The 18481-nt window shown below is 34.6% G+C and overlaps 3 protein-coding genes across 10 annotated transcripts in view; 2 read left to right on the forward strand and 1 right to left on the reverse strand.

Moving 5' to 3' along the window:
- Positions 1–34: 34 nt before the first annotated feature.
- LOC106152074 (armadillo repeat-containing protein 6) lies at positions 35–4869 on the forward strand. The gene is made up of 7 exons (XM_013525563.3): positions 35–186; positions 1499–1621; positions 1854–2505; positions 2677–2822; positions 3310–3441; positions 3730–3867; positions 4439–4869. The coding sequence occupies exons 2-7, from the start codon at positions 1505–1507 to the stop codon at positions 4649–4651; spliced, it is 1398 nt and encodes a 465-aa protein (XP_013381017.1). The 5' UTR covers positions 35–186; positions 1499–1504; the 3' UTR covers positions 4652–4869.
- Positions 4870–5760: 891 nt separating this feature from the next.
- On the reverse strand, positions 5761–12214 carry LOC106152075 (vesicular integral-membrane protein VIP36). Of its 2 annotated transcripts, none has more exons than XM_013525565.3 (9): positions 12030–12214; positions 11057–11157; positions 10643–10757; positions 10282–10364; positions 9223–9384; positions 8180–8294; positions 7309–7358; positions 6958–7021; positions 5761–6716 (listed from the first exon to the last, which is right to left on the reverse strand). In XM_013525565.3, exons 1-9 carry the CDS (start codon positions 12154–12156, stop codon positions 6553–6555), a joined length of 981 nt encoding a protein of 326 aa, XP_013381019.1. In that variant the 5' UTR covers positions 12157–12214; the 3' UTR covers positions 5761–6552. The 2 variants fall into 2 exon arrangements, with proteins under 2 accessions (XP_013381019.1, XP_013381018.1); XM_013525564.3 differs by lacking the exon at positions 8180–8294 and adding an exon at positions 8849–8963.
- Positions 12215–15064: 2850 nt separating this feature from the next.
- LOC106152068 (nucleolysin TIAR) overlaps positions 15065–18481 on the forward strand; it is a 43684-nt gene continuing 40267 nt past the window's right edge. For 6 of the 7 annotated variants that reach the window (XM_013525551.2, XM_013525548.2, XM_087006525.1 and 3 more), the window contains exons 1-4: positions 15065–15137; positions 15222–15252; positions 15426–15522; positions 18241–18336. In XM_013525551.2, coding sequence (XP_013381005.1) covers positions 15131–15137; positions 15222–15252; positions 15426–15522; positions 18241–18336 — 231 coding nt within the window. In that variant the 5' untranslated portion in view covers positions 15065–15130. Of the gene's footprint in view, positions 15138–15221; positions 15253–15425; positions 15523–17046; positions 17111–18240; positions 18337–18481 lie in introns of those variants that run through there. The other variant, XM_024076425.2, reaches the window with a different exon arrangement.

Raw genomic sequence — 18481 nt, forward strand, 5'->3', positions numbered from 1 at the left:
CGAATACTTTTTAATAAAAAAGGAAAAAACGTACAACATTGAGCTTGCGTTAGACCTTATCGGAAATTTGTGCTCCTGAGTAACGACCAAGCTAAAGAGGGTGACCACGCCAGTGTCAACCTTGTGACATTGTCTTACCTTTAAGCAAATACAGCGAGGATTGTTTTGCTGAGGAAAACCAAGAAGGTAGTGTTTAAGTTCCTTGCTCTAATGCTGGTAATCATAATTAGCCATTGCAGGGGATAACATAATTCACCAATCAAGTACTTGAAGTACTGTTGTATCAAGTTGTTGACCAATTTTCTGCAACAATTTACGTTTAATTTATTTTGATAACCGGCACAGATAATCTAGTATCCTATAACCCGCTACTTGTGATTAGAACAGAACATGCATTTGCATTAACTTGGGAAGCTGAAGTTGCAAGCTGTGACTGTGATAACTTTTGAGAGGTTAACACTTCTATTGTCAGTTGCTGACTCATGTGTCTGCAGTATGCGGTAATGACTCGATCTTTTAAATGGGAAAATTGTGAATTTCACAGATACTGTATTTTTTTAAGTCACAATATCTTAAAATTAAAACAGTCCTATTGAGTGGTAGCAACAGAACTGAAAGGCAAGATCATACATTATACCCAGTAGTTTATTGTGTATTCTTTACAGAAAAAGCACAGACACCACAAATGAAACTAAGAAATATATTTTCAATGATTCTGAAATCATGTATTTGTAAACTTTTATAATTTTTCCCTTTTGAGAATATTAAAAGATTGAGTAATTACTATTCACGACATTAGTCAGGCCAGTAGCCAGCAATTTCAGAGGGGGGGTTCGTTTTCTGAAAAAGTGGACCTTTTACCATAGAATCCTCAAGTACATATATCAAATTTTATCCAGAGTGGACCTTTTCCCAGCAAAAGGGTGGTTCTTTCGAACCCCCCGAACCCCCCCTGGCTACGGGCCTGTTAGTATTCATGTTTTGAATGTATTTGAAACATAATTTGGTAAAAATGATGGACATGAATGATAGTACTATAATGTGATAATAAACTTAAACCAAGCAAAAATGATGATAATAAAATGCTAACATATACACTTGTTAATCACTACTATTTGTAATAATTAATTTCAGAACACTCAGTCATATACTTGCTACATATCTTAATATAGTTGCTTGTTGCATGTATAAAAAATGATGAACGTGTTTTCTTTACTAAGACTATTTGTATGGTTTTAACAATGACATCTTACATATATTTGTAATTTACTGTTGAATATTTTGGGCAAACTTGTATGGTGGATTTGAATTTTTTTACAGTTTGATACCAACTACATCATGTTTTATATGTTCATTGAATAATTATCCAAGTCTGATTTACCATATCATTTTTCTTTCTACTAATTTTGAATACATACAATGTAAGCTGCTGACATATGTGTTGGTGTTGATAGTAATATCCTTATATAATGACAGGTTGTTATTGCATTATTTACAGACTGCCATGGCCAAAAGAATTACACAGAAAACATTTGATGATGTGGTCTGTGAAAACATGCAAGAGTTTGACATGTCAGCAGAAGAGGCACTGCAGGAAGCTGAACAGCAGTTTCTGGCACAGGTAGAATTAGGGGATGGGAGGGGCTAATGTGCAGTAGTTGTTGCAGTCAAATTGGTAAATTACAGTACAAGGTGAAGTGTGTTATAATCAGCAGATAATGTTTTCTGAATTTATTTTTTCATTGACTTGTATAAGACAATTGACCCCAAGGACATGTTTAAGATATTTCATTAGTCACAAATTAAAGTGCAGCATCATAAAGATGCTCTTAACATCAATGTTTTTTCTCTAGGGAATAGACCTCAGCAACATAGTCAAAGACATCAGTTCCCACACTGGAGAGGGGACCACACACCCAGTGGTTGCTGCTGTGCAGAATCTCAGTGGTGTTCTAGACAGTGGAGATATAGATCCTACCACAGTGAAGGCAGCTTTAGCTCAGATAAAAACAGAATGTGATATAGATCTCCCTCATAGATGTCTTGCTGGTAGCAACAAGGCATACCCTGTACTCTTCAAATTATGTCAGAAACTTTCCTCTGACAAAGAACTTCTGAAATGCTGTGTGGATGCCCTCAGTTCACTTCTGAATGGGCAGCCTGACCTGGTGGACCAGACTGGTATAGAGTACTTCACCAACTTGCTGAAGGACAGTGAAGAATCTGAAGAACTCTGTGAAGCGCTTGTAAGGATGATTCGTTTGACTTGTGTCATGCATGAAAAGAACAGACAAGCTTATGTAGAACAGAATCTTATTTCTGTACTCATCTCTGTTTTGACTGCACACCAGAAAAGTGCTGGGATTGTGAAAGAAGTATGTTTTGCATTACGTGTTTTAACCTTTGATGATGATCCAAGGGTCCCATTTGGAAAAGCTCACGAACATGCCAAGATGATAGTGGCAGAGGCAAATGCTTTGAAGGTGATATTGGAGACGTGTAATGGTAAGGATCTGATAATAATGAGTCAACATCAAGAAAGTGCATGATTATTCATAGATTCTGTAAACATTTCTGTAACTTCAAAGTCAGTGATAAATGCAAAATAATCGACTGTGCAAATCATCAAACATTTTGATATTTTTATTCTTCTTATATCTGTTGGATCAATTTTAGGCTTTACAGGGGATGTAGCTGTACTTGGGGAGCTGTTTGCAACTCTGAGTAAACTTGCTGTCAGGAATGAGTTTTGTCAGGAGATAGCAGACAGAGGGGGTTTACAGCTATTGATGACTACCCTCACTGAAAACATGCATCACCAGGTGAGTTCTTTCTCTGCTGTTAAGAATAAAGTGTTGAGATATCAAATAAAGTGGGTTCTTACTCTGCTGTTAGGGATGAAGTTAAGGGATAAAGCGTGTGTTAAGATATCAAATTATGTCAAAACATATAGTTTTAACTTATGCATGCAAACATGAAATCTTATTGATATGGACAGGTTTTTTTTTCAAAGAATTGATTATTTTTTTGCCTGTGGTCAAAGCATCAAACCTTGGAAATAACAAAGAAAAGATGCCAGTCCATCAGGTAGAGCTTTCCATCACATACTTGCAGACAAGGTACTCGGTAATGGGCGATCTCTGTGACAGAGCATTCATCTGTATTTTCAGGGTTTAGCCAAATATTCCATTGGCTTGATGCCAACATCATACATTTTCAATTCATGGCAAATGTGTCTGGCTGTCAGATGGTTTTTCAAGAATACCAGCAATCTCTGTGAGAAATATTTCAATACTTCTGTATTTTCAGGGTTTAGCCAAGCATTCCATTGGCTTGATGCGAACCATTGCAGGGAATGACAATGTGAAGGCAGCTATTGTGAATGCTGGTGGTGTGGAGCTGATTGTGGGAGCTATGGGGACACACCAGGCACAGCCTCAGGTAGAGTGTGTCATCTTGTTCTTATTTATTATAACTAATAGGTGCTATATATGTAACAGTCACTGAGTGTTATAGTGTACTAATACCAAGTACAGGTATCATACTTTGTGTACTTTTTTTTGGTCGAGACTGGCATACCTGTATTTTTTTTTTTCAGTCTATCTATGAGTTAAAAGTTAAACATAGCTAAATATGTGATCAGTGTTTTTTTTTTTCTTTTTTTTTTTTGTTGGTTTCCTTGAAAATGTTGATTTCCTAGTCATTTAGACAATAAATATTTTATGTCAGATATGTGAGAATGGTTGTGCAGCTTTGGGAACACTTGCCCTGCGCTTACCCCCTCATTGTGCCAAAATCGTGAAATGTGGAGGCCATGAAGTCATTATCCAAGGGATGAAGATACACAAAGATGTCTCTGCTGTGCAGGTAGCTACAGTTATTAATGGAAAATGAGCAAATACACAAAATGCACTTGTCACATGAAGCATTATATCTATTCAATTACTGCTTGCTTAAAGGGGTTCCTCCACCTTATTACACTACAGGGGACTTTATTCTCTTTCACAAATTTGTTACAAGTTTGCCTCCTCGCAAAGAAACATGAACAACAAAGTTTTCCCTACTTCACCTAAGCACTTCAAGTTACAGATAATTAAGCTGATTACATTGACCTTGCCTTGGCTGAGATATGTCCATCCTGCTGGACTGATAACTTTTAATCTAAACACACCCCTGTTGACATACACTTTAGAATTAACAAACTTCATACCCTAGTGAAGTAAAAAAAATACTAAACAAGTATCAAAAGAAAAAAATATATATATCTTGAAAGAATTTGATTTTATAAAAATAATGCTCATATCCAGATTTTGACACAGTTTGTTGCACCCCTTCTTTAGGTTTGTTTAAGGCATCCCTGATGCTGCTTCAAGAAAAGGTACCAAAAACTTTTATTTTGATAAAATTTTAAAATGATGTTCAAAATTCCCATTTTCAGAAGCAGGCTTGCATGGCTCTGAGGAATTTAGTAGCTCGTACCAGAGAATACTGTGATCCAATCTTGGAACTTGGTGCGGAAGGTTTGATTAACCTGGCCTACCAGCAACATAAAGATTGTACGGATGAAGCCAAGAGTGCACTCAGGGATTTAGGCTGCAAAGTGGACTTGATAGAAAGATGGAAAGGAGAAAGGGGAGAAATTTCTCAGTGAGGAGAAAAATGGTTGTCTTCCAAGTCCCCATGACTCTGATCGTATATATACTGTGAACACAAATGCTGGAACAATTTTGTAGGAAAAACTTTAGTGTAATGTAGTATAACACAAACCAAGCTGAAAGGAGGAACTTATTTAAAAGTCATAATATATGTTGTTTATAAGTTATTGCTGTGATTTTTTTAAAGTGAATAAAAAGAGATTGACACTGACAATCCCTCACATGAATCCAATACCCATTAACAATAACAAGTGCTGCAATATTTTTCCAAAGAATGTTTTTTTATTATACAATGATATAGTCCACATGTACAAAACTATTACATACATACAACTATTACTATACCCCATCTTTTCCATAGTGTTAGAACAACACCCGAGGCTATGTACATTAAATTAGTATTGTTCAATATTTCATCATCTGGCAGCTTCTAAAGCTGCTAAAATACTTTAAATTTTAAACTTTGGAAGCACAAATAGGCTGGTTGTGGTTTCTGGTGTTGTTTTTAAGTCTTTCACATTTTGAGGCATTTGTTTAACGTAACCACATTTAATTGAGCAAAGATCTGCTACTTGTATCTTGTATGTTTCTCTGTGCCTGCTGTATTGAAAGAAAAACATTTTAAGTTTCAATCTAACATGAATATTGGTGAACCACCTAACCTACCTTTCCTTTGCCTTACTATGAATACCCAACTACATGGAAGATATGAAACTGAAACTATTCTTTTCAAATTGCACTACAAAAATAAATTCTAATTGTTGTGGACAAAACACTACCTACCTAGTGGTTCAATGTCTACTTAGTTCCTTACCAGTATTTGCTACTTTGATTTGGCATTTAAATATAACTACATTAATAGGCAAAGTTCAAATTACTTGTCAATGGATGTCTTTCTGATAATACCTGAAAAAATACAAAATACATCAATTTTCTTCCAAGTTACCCAATCACCTCTGAACAAGCAGTGGGCTCAAGATATGAAATGGCATATAAAATGTTTAAATTCATAAGTTGAAACTAGCACCTGCTCACCTTACACAAAAGAAGCCAATTACCATAATATGGATGGAACACAAATTGAATATCAAATGTAACACTGATGTGAATAAGAGATACAATTTATTAGCACAACTTGAGGAAAAAAATGAAAAGCATTAAAGAACTGTCAGCCCTCTAATACTTAATTATAGAAGTGGTTTTGAACTTGCTGTACACCGTTCTTTATTCTCAGCTTATAAAGTTCGTTTTTGACAATTATAATAAAACCACTTGGTCTTCTCAAATGTAACAAAAATAAATTAAATGTATCCTGTACAATCCTGCAACCATAAACATACTTTTACTGATGTTGGTGAACAAGTTCTTATGCCTCAACATTCATTGCATTAAGAACTATCTTGAATTATAAACACCGCATACACAATAACAATAATAATGTATCTCTGTACAACATTTTTCATCATTCACAGACATGATATTGGGTTGTAAATAGAAAGGAAGAACTAGCTTGGTGACCGAATGACTGGGGGCTGCTTTAGGCTGAATACCACCCAGAAAAAAGTCTTAAATTCATGAGCTTAATGTTACATGTTCACTAAAAAATAAATGGCTCAAAATTTTGGACAATATTCTCAATTGTTCCCAGTGCATACATTATTGCAGGTACACAAGTGTACTAAGATTGGTTACATCGTTATGCCACCAGCATTTGGTAAAACACAGGCCACTGTATTCCTTGTACTTTTTTCTTTAAAAAAGTAACATTAACACATTTTGGAAAATATCTTTGTTCACTTTAAACAACACATGTTATCTCAGTTTTTACTCAATCTTTGGACTCTGTAATCAGACTCTACTCTGAAACAATATAATTGGTGTAACATGAAAGTGAAATTTAGTAAAAACGTTTTCTTGAATTTTCCTGTGATTTTTGAAAGATGATAAAGCCCACCATAAGGCACACTCCTATGCCTATGATAATGAGTATGATGACCACTAACAGCTTCCAGCCAGATAAACTGTTCAACATGAAGGCCCCTTTGGCATCATCAACATGGTCTAAAAATAATAACATCAATTATCATGGACTATTTTAAATATACAGAGATAAACACAGTTCACATTTAATATACGAAAATATATGTTTATGATCCATTTTTAATTTCTACCTGATGGGCAAATTGATTCTGAAAAACTTTATTGGAATGCAAAGTGCCAAATAAAATATTCTCTCTTTCAAGTAACAGCATATTTGCCTCTCACACTATGCAATAAAATGAATAATTTAATCTTTACTAACCTCTCGGTGAAGCAAAAAACTGTGCAGATGGTTCTATTTTGGAATAATCAACACCATCATCTTTCTGAAATTAATAAAATGTTACACTTTCATTACCACTAATAATCTAATGAAATGGTGTGATTAACTTTCAGTCACTTTGAAAAAGACTGAAGGCAAAAAACATCACTATAAATGTTACATTTGCAGCTAAAAACACAGACTTTTTTAATGAGTGCTTAATGAGTTTTTCAGAGGGTCACCATGCCCAACAAAAAGTTTCTTAGCTTAGCTTTTCAATAATATCAAAATGGAAGATATAAATCTCTTCACTAAATTCAAACTGCACTTACATGTAATATCAATACTTACTCTTTCTGTTTCCAGTTCATAAAATTTAGCAGAGATAATATCATGGTTATCTGAAAATAAATAGAATGTATCAAATAACATAAAAAGCAGTCCCAGAAACCTTTGGCATCAAAATATTGATTAAATGATGCATCTTTTATACTGTACTATCAAACATGTCATGTTCTAATCACAATATATAAATATGAACATCACTTTTAGTCATTCAAGAAGAGGAAAACACTTATGGTAAGAACTGCATTAATATATATAAATATTAAAAAAGAACTAAAAAAAAGTGTCATTTCCAGCTAAGAATTAAAAAGTTAAAAAGTTAAAAATATACAGCAATGTTTGGAAACACAAAATTGTTTGTTAAAATAAGATAAATTCATCCCCTGTCACATGAAAGCACTCCCATTGTAATCCAACACATAGGAATATTTTGACAGACTTTCAAAGCTGATAACCCAATGTTGTTACCCAGTATCATGGACGTGCAGATATATATGACACACCCCTCAAATTAACTTAAAAGTCCCACAGCAGGTCTAAGTCTATTATTTCATTACATAACATCAAATCAAAAGATTATAAAAGCTTTATACCGTTTTTCATACGTACATTAACCCACTAGCACTACAATGACAGCTATAAACTAAAGGTAAAGTTATAAGTGAATGAGTGTTATAAACAACAAGCATAAGTTCCACAACCTTCTATGAGCACACACTTAATAGATGGAAGAAGGTTCTGAATTGAATGAGCAATTCGGATATCCCACAATCCCACTGATAACAAAAAAAATTTGAAATCAGCAACAGAAAATGGAAATAATAAAATCAGTTATATATTTTCTTAAATATGTGATTGTGTTCCAATCTGGTTGTACCTGCGAGGTCTCCCGTTGCAGCAGAGAAGCCCAGATAATAGCCAGTGGGCAAATGTACACCTTTCACTTTAAAACATTCCTTCCATTTATTTTTATTGTTAATGTCTGTGGATACCTGAAAATGGAATGTGATGAAAATCTAGCACTACAATGTTTGGCCTCTAGTTCTACATCATGCTCAAATGACTTGTATTTAGGGAAACTATAATTAGTTCTTCCCTATATTCAAGATATAGAGTTTCATGCAACCATTAAAATGGCTCATTCAATAAATTTGGCACCATTCAGTGAAGGTAGGCTGACATAGGTTTAAAAAGCTTTCTGGTCTTACTTAACAATTCAAAAATGAAAATTCAAAGCTTTCCTCGAAGCTGACAGTAGCATGCCAAACTCTCAAAAAGACCTTTAATTAAATTTTTCATATAAATATATTGAATAAACCAAATAAGGTTGCATGAAAAAGAAAGTTTCCCACAAAAGTTCATTTAAGCCATTTCACTTCAATGAACTTAAATGCACTTCAGCTGAGGTTGATAGGGAAACCAAACACAGTGCAGCATCTACAAGACAGACAGTGTTAAGTGAGGCACAGCACTCCAAATGTTAGGGCTTCTCTCCATGCAGAGCTGGTTGGTTAATTCATCTCCACTTGGAGTGACCTTTTTGTACCTGCTAGCTGTCCAGTGGCCGCACTGAAGCCTAAATAATAGCCAGTGGGTAGATGGACACCTTTCACTGTAAAACATTCTTTCCATCCCCCTTTGTTATTTATGTCGGTTGAAACCTGGATAATCATGTGGAGCAAAAATAACCTGTCATATGCGACACCTTTGGATAAATCAATTTCAGTTTGTCAATGTTTCCAGTAAATATGGATGAATATCAATACATATATTTTTTAGATAAGCAATTTTTTCATCTAGACAAAATTGACTACTTTATCTGGTCTAAACATTAAATGATTAAGTTCTACTTTAACAAGTCTTGTTAAAATTCACAGCTTTTTGGTAAAATAAACTGCTTAACACCATATTAAAACTTACCGTTAATGTGTCATCAGAATACCTGACAGCAACATAAGTGTCGTAAGCTAAATTTCTAAACAGGGCCTCACAACCTGCCAATTCTGTGTGTGTGCCATCAGCATCGTGATCATAACCCATTGTACCATTGTCCACCATGGCAGAGATATAGGGGTGTAGATGCTGAAATACAAAACTAGTTGAAATTTATTATCCATACCAACAATTGAAAGCATACCAGCTAAATTTAAGGCTACTTTTATAAAGTCAGGTGAAGTGGCTTAAAGGACATTCCCATTCCACCTGCAAGCATCACATTATTTATGGTGTGAATGCATTTCCATTTAATTATCTAAATGCAGCCATTAATGCCTTCCTTAAGACTGAAATAATGCAGTCAGTGCATAATGTCAGTGCATCAGGTTTACAGTCATTAAATAAACTGTCCATAGCTAGTCAGAATCTATTTCTTGCTAGTGGAGTAAGAAGAGCAAAGCTGTAGATGCCAGCCCAGCAAAGGATATTATTATAGACAAATGGTGGCAAATTAAAGGGAAGAAAAATAGCTGTGATTTCCTTGGATTTATGATAGCACTTATCTGGATAGACTAGGGGCAGCCTAAGACTACCCAGCATCAAGTGCAAAGCAAGATAGCTGACATGCATTAGAAGTAAAAGAACAAATATTTCTGATGTCCAAGAGACAAGACACTATCTACCAATTGCTTGGCTACATATAATGGAAAATATTATATGGTTATTGCCTGGTTTCGGCTTTTTGCAGGGCATTGGTTAACCATAAAAGTAACAATTTAACTTAACATTAAGTACAAATTTCTCATTGGTAACATGTTGTGTGGAGATATACCCATCAAATGAAACAGCACTTTAACTGATTGTAATAAAATTACATAGCCATATTATACCACACTTGAGGATTTGTATCCAGCACAGTTGGGATGTGAGAATCTTACATTAAGCAGACCGGCACAAGCATGATTATTAACACAATATCATAAAAGAATGTCTACTATTTGTAATCCCCCAGTCACTTATGTTAAATACAAGCCTCGTACTTACATTATGAGGACCATTGTGATTGCTGTAGGTGTCCATGAAAATAGCCAGGCCATGGAAAAAATTTTTGCTGCCAAATACATCTCCTGAAAATGAGGCACCAATAAGAAATCATTATGGTATTTTCAAAAAGACTGTTGACCTTGTTTTTAAATTATTTTCAAACTAACTGTACAACAAATAAGTTATACTGAAAAATGTGTACAGATTTTAAAGGAATTCCATAATATCTATTACAGCAATTTATTCAAAATTTGTAGATAAATATGCCTCTATTTCATCCCTTCATACACCCTTCATAGGCACTATCACCTGGCCATTCAGGCAGTGAATATTACCATATAATAAGACTGCTCTTACTTACCCATTGTCAGTCTCTCTTTAGTGTACCAAATGGCAAAGCCATCGCCAAATAAATTTGTCCCCTTTCCATGCACCTTAAACTGTATATGTAATTCCCAATCTCTGACAAGAACAGGCTGAAATATTCAAGTGAAAACTTGAGTTCAAAAAATCTCTATTACTTTCCATACACAGAAACCCATGCAGGTGCCTGTGTTCAACTTCTGGTAAAATCATCATTGTTCTATTCGAGTTCCTCTGGAATTTCAAATTTAGTAATATAAATTTCACCCCACTTTTCTTTTGTTGAAAGCATATTATTCCAAATTGATTAAAACCATATTTCACTGAATACAAAACATTTTTTCAAAAATCAGTAAATATCTAATACTCAGTATTTTTTAAATAAATAATTTTTTCTGGATTAATAACTCACATGCTGGTTCCAAAGACCTCCCTTCATACTCTGATGATCTGATGTTAAACGAATGTAATTATTGGTAAGCATTGTACTCCCTACAAAGTCCCATGGAGTTCCTGAAAAACAATGACAATAAAATAACTATAACAAATGCTGCATACTGTTTACTAGTAAGCATCACCAAATACTGAAGTAGGTTCCACTGATTGTTTTTTTAAAAGTTTTTCAGTTATTATAATGTGATAATATGTATCTCTTACTTTAAGGATTTTACCAATGATTTTGATAAATATAAGCCAAGTAAATGAAAGACAACCATTGCCTTCAATTTATGCAACAGTTTTCAAATCACATCTCTGGTTGGTCATGTTCCAATTTAATTCTGACTGAACAAAACATCAAGCCTGCTTCAGGGAATAGATAGTTGTTTTAAAATTGCTCTTAAGAAATTGGAGAGGTAATACTTCACTTGAAATGGGTTTTGCCTTGAGTTTAGCACTGGTCTCTAACTTGATACATGTACTTATTGGCATAAAGAAACAGGGCACAGGACCCCTGTATCCGACCCCTTTAAGGTGCTGAACATCGTTAAAAATTAAATAAAATATTGAGGACCCCCTGATTTTTACTGCACTCATTCCACGCTTACCCGAGTCTATGAACATGCAAATTAATGACTAATATGTTATCGACTTGTGGCAAAGCGCAAAGTCGTGCCAAGTTAATACCCCACGGCGTTATACTGAGTATATATCACAAAAAAACAACAAAGTTTCCACAGGTGTTAAATTAAGGACACCATTTCATGATTATTATCTAGAAAAGTAATCACAAAACTGAGCATTACCTAAGTTTGTTCAGGAGAGATGAACTTACAGAAATTTCCAGTAACTGCGGACCAGGTGACTGTGCCACGCAGAGCACGACCGGCGAATCTTAGATTTCGCCAAGAAAAATACAGCAATTATTTAAGAAAACAATGTCTTACCCACATACGGCTTCACAAGGGAATGCTCCTTTTTCATATAATCTCTAGTGTTCCATTCGGCAAAATTAACACAATACTGCTCAAATAAAATGAGCACTGCCACCACGGCCTTACTGATCGTCGCCATGTTTGAACTTCCGCTGACGTACTTCCGTGTACCTGTCGCACTGCAAAACGCAATCGAGACGACACCAGTGACGTTGCCCCCTCCCCATTATCTTAAGAAGTTAAGATGAATAATAATAATAATAATAATAATAATAATAATAATGTTATACATATTTTACCATTTGTATCGATTTAAAACCTTTTCCTTATTTTAATATTAAAATAAACTATTAAAATAGTTCATCTTTGTTAGGCTCCTGTCTGAACCCATGGATAAATATTTTCATGAATTAGGCCTACATATAGGCCTAGTGCAAAATGTTTTTTGATAAGCAGACAATAAGGTCGCTGAATACCTTCTATACAGACGGGATGAAAACTCTGAAAATGGTATAAAAAGTCTACCTCTACCTGCACACGCGAGCCTGGCATTCTCTTTCACCTCGGACAATGACATGATGTTTATAAAAATTAAGGGACCATCATCAAGTGCAACAATCATAGGAAGTGTCATCCCGGCATTCATATCTACCCAATTATTTGTTATGGATAGGCTCCTTTTCACAGATATTCTCTGGCTATTCACTAGTTTTGCGCATTTCTGTTTTGGTGAGGATTTTTGCACCACAGCTACGTCATCAACCTGTTGCGTCCTCCTGGTCCTCTGGTAGGCCCTACCCCCTAGCTGTGCATGTAGAGACTATAGATTCTCGCACGGGCATTGTTAACATTGAAATAAAACAGATATTGTGAGTTCAAGGCTATTGTTCGACGGTGCATTAATAGCAATGGGTTTATTTCGCTCATTTCACGCTTAGGCATAGATGAGTAACAAATTGTGTTCTAGTGCAACCGAAATTCTGCCTGAAATTCAACAAAAATTCTCGATCTAGTTTTATTTCGAAAGCTTATCACAATGGCGAAAGCACAAGAGACAGTCTTACATTCTTTGTTTAAGTTATTTAATAAAAAGGGTCCTTTGTAACAAATGAGAAAAGAAAACACTGTGTGATTCTAAATATAGGCCCTACAACTATGACTTAGGACGCAGGTTCCTCACTTTTGAATATTTTAACTATTAGCATAGCATGCGCAGATGAAAATCTTGTTTGAAATGGAAGTTAAATTAAAACCTTTCACAATTAAAACGTCAGTGGTGTATTTTTTTTTTTCGGTTAGGCTACAGGCACAAGAAGGAAAATAACTGGTACGACAAAATAGGCCTACTGCTTAAAACGGCTTTTGGTCGCGCTTTCTAAGTGTTCATTCTCAATATCATATTCACCGTAGTCACAGAATACGTTTCTTATTGTATATCTTATATAAAGATATTTTTCAAAAAAATTTTTTTTTCAATTTTGGTAGTCCAGAACCAAACAACTCGTTGTAATGAGCCTCCGTATGTAATTTCGAATAACAGACCCTGAATTTCGCAGTTATTACAATGTACATATAATTCATTAATGTTAATAATTATGTGTCACAAATTATGCATGAAAATTAATGTGCAACTTCTGGTTTCTCTCTTTTATACAACCTGCAGGCTAGTGGACGCAGGGCCCAAAAGCTGAATGATTAAAACCCAAATATATCACACCAATATTCCCCTCTTTAAATTAAAATTTGACTAGCTGAATCATAGTCCAAAACCGTACCAAAAGGCACCGTGTGCCCACCAAAACTCCAAAAAATATTTCGGGACCCTTAAGCAGGCCCCGAACCCCACGCCAAAGGGACGATGGTCGCATCCGAGGCTTGTCGCTCCGCCCCCCCCCCCTCTTCAAATAATCCTAGATCTGCCCCTGAAATATGGCTTTGTGATTTATAGCTATCTATTCTTCCATATTTCAGTTATTAAAACATTTTGACTTCATCAATTGTTAAATAACATCGGAATGCGACATTGCACACTAAGTCACCTGTTTTTACGTAGATAGGCTACAAAATAATGAATTTCAGTCGGGATAAAATAAGGAACTTTCGGTACGGAAAGCACGTTTGTATGCGTTTGCTGTGCGTTTAATGCAGTAGTTTTCCTTCAGTAATAAAGTTGAAACCGGTCATTGAGGCCTAGGAAAGGTAAATTATATCATACAGTACTTAGGCCTACATGTAGGCCCCTATAGGCCTATATCAATAATTTTGATTTCACGTCTAGTAGGGCCTATTCCAAAAGCAGTTTTGAGAATAATAATCGTTATTTAAGTTTGTCATGTTTAAATAGCTTAATCTGCAGTCTTATTTGTTAAAAATCAGAAAAAAATGTATTTAAATCGAAGTCACGCATTTAGTTTGATGGTGGTGAAAGGTGTTGATCTCGAGGAATAATAATTCCATATAGCCTAGGCTTAATGATATGTTTGAATACATTGTTAAGAATGAATAAATAGGACAAAAGTGCGTTTTGTGGAATTTTTGCCAAGACTTTTCCTATTCTTACTGTTCTTATCCCATTTAATTTACAACAACTTTTAGATCAAACAGCGAAATGTAAACTGAAATAAAAGATGAAACTTTAATTGTCCCCCCCCCCCCCTGTACGTATTCGAGCGTGTTTGGGGTTAGATCTATAGTGCCCTCTTATTTCCACTTACAACGTTCTTGTTGTAAAAACATACAAGCCCTTCAGAGTCGAAAAGCGTTTTCAGAGGGAAAAAAATTGACCTTTCTAGGTGTAAATTATTTTTGAATATCCATCGATCCCCTTACAAAACTCACGGTATCTTGACACAAGGAAAGAAGAGGGGAATAATCAACAATAATTTAGTTGACTATCTGTCATACCTAAAATATTTAACTATCCGATAGTTTCATTGATCTAGGTGTAGATCATTCATCCAATGCTTTGTTTACGATATCGAGATCATCGATAGTCAAGTTGTGTGATTTTTTCGTGCAGAGGTGGCCCTTCCTGTTGATATTCAGCGCCCTCTACCTATGTAATGAAGCATGCGCAGTCGTAACATAAAAGGTAGCCATTCAATACAGGGGACATGGAAGGTACGTAAAATACCGAATAAGTGTTGAATTTCAAAATAAATATTTATTTGAATACTTTTAAAACTGTTTTTCTTTTTGTTTCAGATTACAATGATGAATCCCAGCCACGTACTTTGTAAGTATCTGAAAGCAGGCGCTCTAAATTCTATGTCACGTCCAGTAGTTTACAGAGGCATGTTCAACCTTTAGTCATGTGAAACTTTAGAAATGACTAGATTCCGGTCTGCTTTACACAAATCCCAGTCATTATATATTTAACCGAATCATTTCGTATTCCATTTTGTGAAGGTACGTTGGTAACCTGGACAGCATGGTGACAGAAAATCTCATCATAGCCCTTTTTGGTCAGATTGGTGAAGTGAAAGGGTGCAAAATTATCCATGAGGTGAGTTTTGAAACAGGAAGATGCAACAGATGCTTGAAATAAACCGGGGGGAAATACTCCCATTTTAACCACTGCTGCTCTTTTCAGCAAATACTTTTGCTCTTGAAAACAACAGCAGCAGATCAATGTTTCTTGTGCACTGATCTGGAGAAGTATTCATGATACTCGCAGCTGTGATTTGTGAATACCGTTCTACTTATTTTGTACATCTTTCTTTAATTTTGAAAATGAAAACAAAGCTGTCAATTGTGTTTTTGTTAGGAAATCCCACAAAACTGGCATGAGAAAGGTTTTTTTAAAAAGTACTATCAGTATTGAAGAGAACAACCATATGCACATGTTTGTTGAGTATATGATGATTACTTAACTTTTAAAACAATTTAAACCAATTATTTTGGACTTGATTTGATGTAAAGCACAAATTTTTATGAATTTTTTATGAATATATCACATACTTTTAGATTAAGTTACTCTTATTTTTAACTAAAAGGCAACGTGTTAAAAACAAATGATTATTTTGGAAAAAATATTTTTGCATCAAAAATTTAAATTAAAGTAAGTGAAAAAGGAAGTATATTGTGGTTGGTATTAATTTTTTTCTGTGTATGAAAATGAAAGGGTAAGTATACTTAGAGTTTATTCTTTTGTCATATAAATAAACGTGTAGTCAAGAAGAAGTGAACAACATGGGCTTGGGAAGCAATAGGACATGTGGTATCTGTTTTTTTTTATACTTTAATTTTATAGATAAAAAATTTACACTTGTTATGTATTGAAGTTCTGTTTTCTCACCATGATAGTGAGTGTTGAACAGACAACTCTAAGCTGTAAGGTAATTAGGTTTTCTTTTCATTATTAGCCCAGTTTCTTGTGTCCTAAATACAGTTTTTTTAATAACACTCTTTTGCAAGACAACCAACTGTTGTTACAGTTATTTCATGTTATTTGGTGTAGATAAATGATAGTTGGAAAACATTTTAAGAAAGCTAAGAAAAAAAGGCAAAATAAATAAACCCCAAGACCTTCAGTAATTATTAACAGACAGGTAAATAATTTCCTACTGTAGTTTTATATAAAATGACACTGGTGGTAAGTATCAGTTTTGTTATTGAGTGTTTTCAAAGACTAAGTTGTACTTGAGGAAAACTGGGGGACATGATTCCTTAACCTTAGGTGAGACTTTTTATACATCTTTTAAACATTTTGTCCCCAAATCACTTGACACATTAGATAAAATCCTTGATAGCTGGAAAATTGTAAGGATTGATAGAACAAGGACAGTGGTATGTATCTTTTTATTATAATATTGTGTACTACACAGTTTCCCAAACTTCACTAAACTGTAATAGTAGAACACACTTGCTTAAGTTCTTGCCCGTCATTTCATTTTAATCTGTCGGACAAGTAGACCCTTTTAACTTTTTCCAAAGAAGATTTCAGTGGCTTTCCCCAGTTGTTATTTTTGCCGTTTGAGAATTTGTCTATAGCACCACTGATCTCTTGGAACCATATACCATTTTTCAGGTCACCATGACCAAAGCTTTCTCTGAAGAAATGTCAACATGACAATTGCTGCTTCCCCAGAAGGGTATTGCTTTTCATTTTCATTCACATATTGTGCCATATATTATATCATTGCAGCTTATTATATTATTGTACTCCTATGATATTCATAACTAAATTGTGCAATACACTTTTAGTTTAATATGAAATCAAACGAGCAAAATCTATCTATTTGAAGGGGTTGCATATAACCTCAAATATTGTGTGATTTTGGTGCCATAACTGAAGTAGTTGGGGGGCTCAATTTTCAGTCTTGTGGCTCATGTGGACCACACTGAGAATAAGAAGAATGCCCTTGTTAATTGAAATTTAAAAAGCTATTGTCTACTTGGTTGAAAGTATTGAAAAAAGGAAGAATTGATCTGAAAAAGGTTTTTGACTACGAAGACAAATGTACTGTGCATCTTTCTGTTTCTTTTGTAAAAAAAAAAGTGCAATCAAATTAGTGTGGCTGTGACAGTTTAATGAGTATGATTTGGTTGGCTAATTACAGTAGCTGGCCTCAACTAAATACATAGTAAATATGTTAGAATATCTAATTAGGCTGTAGTGAAAGTTTGTGACCTGGCACCAGATGCTACTGTATCGTTATCAAACTTGGGCACCACTGGGGGAGTAGATAAAATACAGCGATAGTATTCAGATATTATTGACTTTACAGATCGGATATTTTTCGATAACATAACATTATAGCAGATTTGATATATTAAAAAAGAGCTGGTCATACTAAATTAAAGTGTGTGATAGCATTTATGATTATCAAGGAATAAAACAGAATGGTATAATTTAATTGTGCTTGTACATATGTATTATTTTTGAAAATATGCTGTTATGTTGGTTAAGTTCCAGCTGCAGGGAATAGTTTTAAACTGAGTTTTTGCCACACCCTCCTGTGAATTTTAATTAACTGTACACTGGGCTGCAACAGAATAATGGGTTTATCCAGTATATAGATGCTAAGAAGTTGAAAACGTTATTGAATTGGCCATGTTATGTTAACAATGTATAAGTTGCTAAGCTTTGTGTGGCATTTTAATTATTCAAAAAAAAAGTGTTATATGGTGTACTTACCTTATAATAAACCTCTAAAAAAATTAGTTTTTATTAAATATACATATATATATATGTATTGAAATTTTGTTCTTTCATCTGCAGCCCAACAATGATCCTTACTGTTTTGTGGAGTTTGCCGAACATTCAGCGGCAGCCGCTGGCCTCAACGCCATGAATAAGAGAGTCTGCCTTGGCAAGGTAAGTGCACAGCTTTTACATGCACTTATATATGAAACTTATTGCTGCTTTATTGCTGAGCTAGAAACGTTGATCTGTACATTTGTATTGAATTATCCTTGACAACATGAACATAAAAACTCCATGTGATAATTCAAAAACATGA

The sequence above is a fragment of the Lingula anatina genome, chromosome 1, assembly GCF_051362555.1.
Source record: "Lingula anatina isolate TDL-2025a chromosome 1, LinAna3.0, whole genome shotgun sequence".
Classification (NCBI taxonomy): Eukaryota; Metazoa; Brachiopoda; class Lingulata; order Lingulida; family Lingulidae; genus Lingula; species Lingula anatina.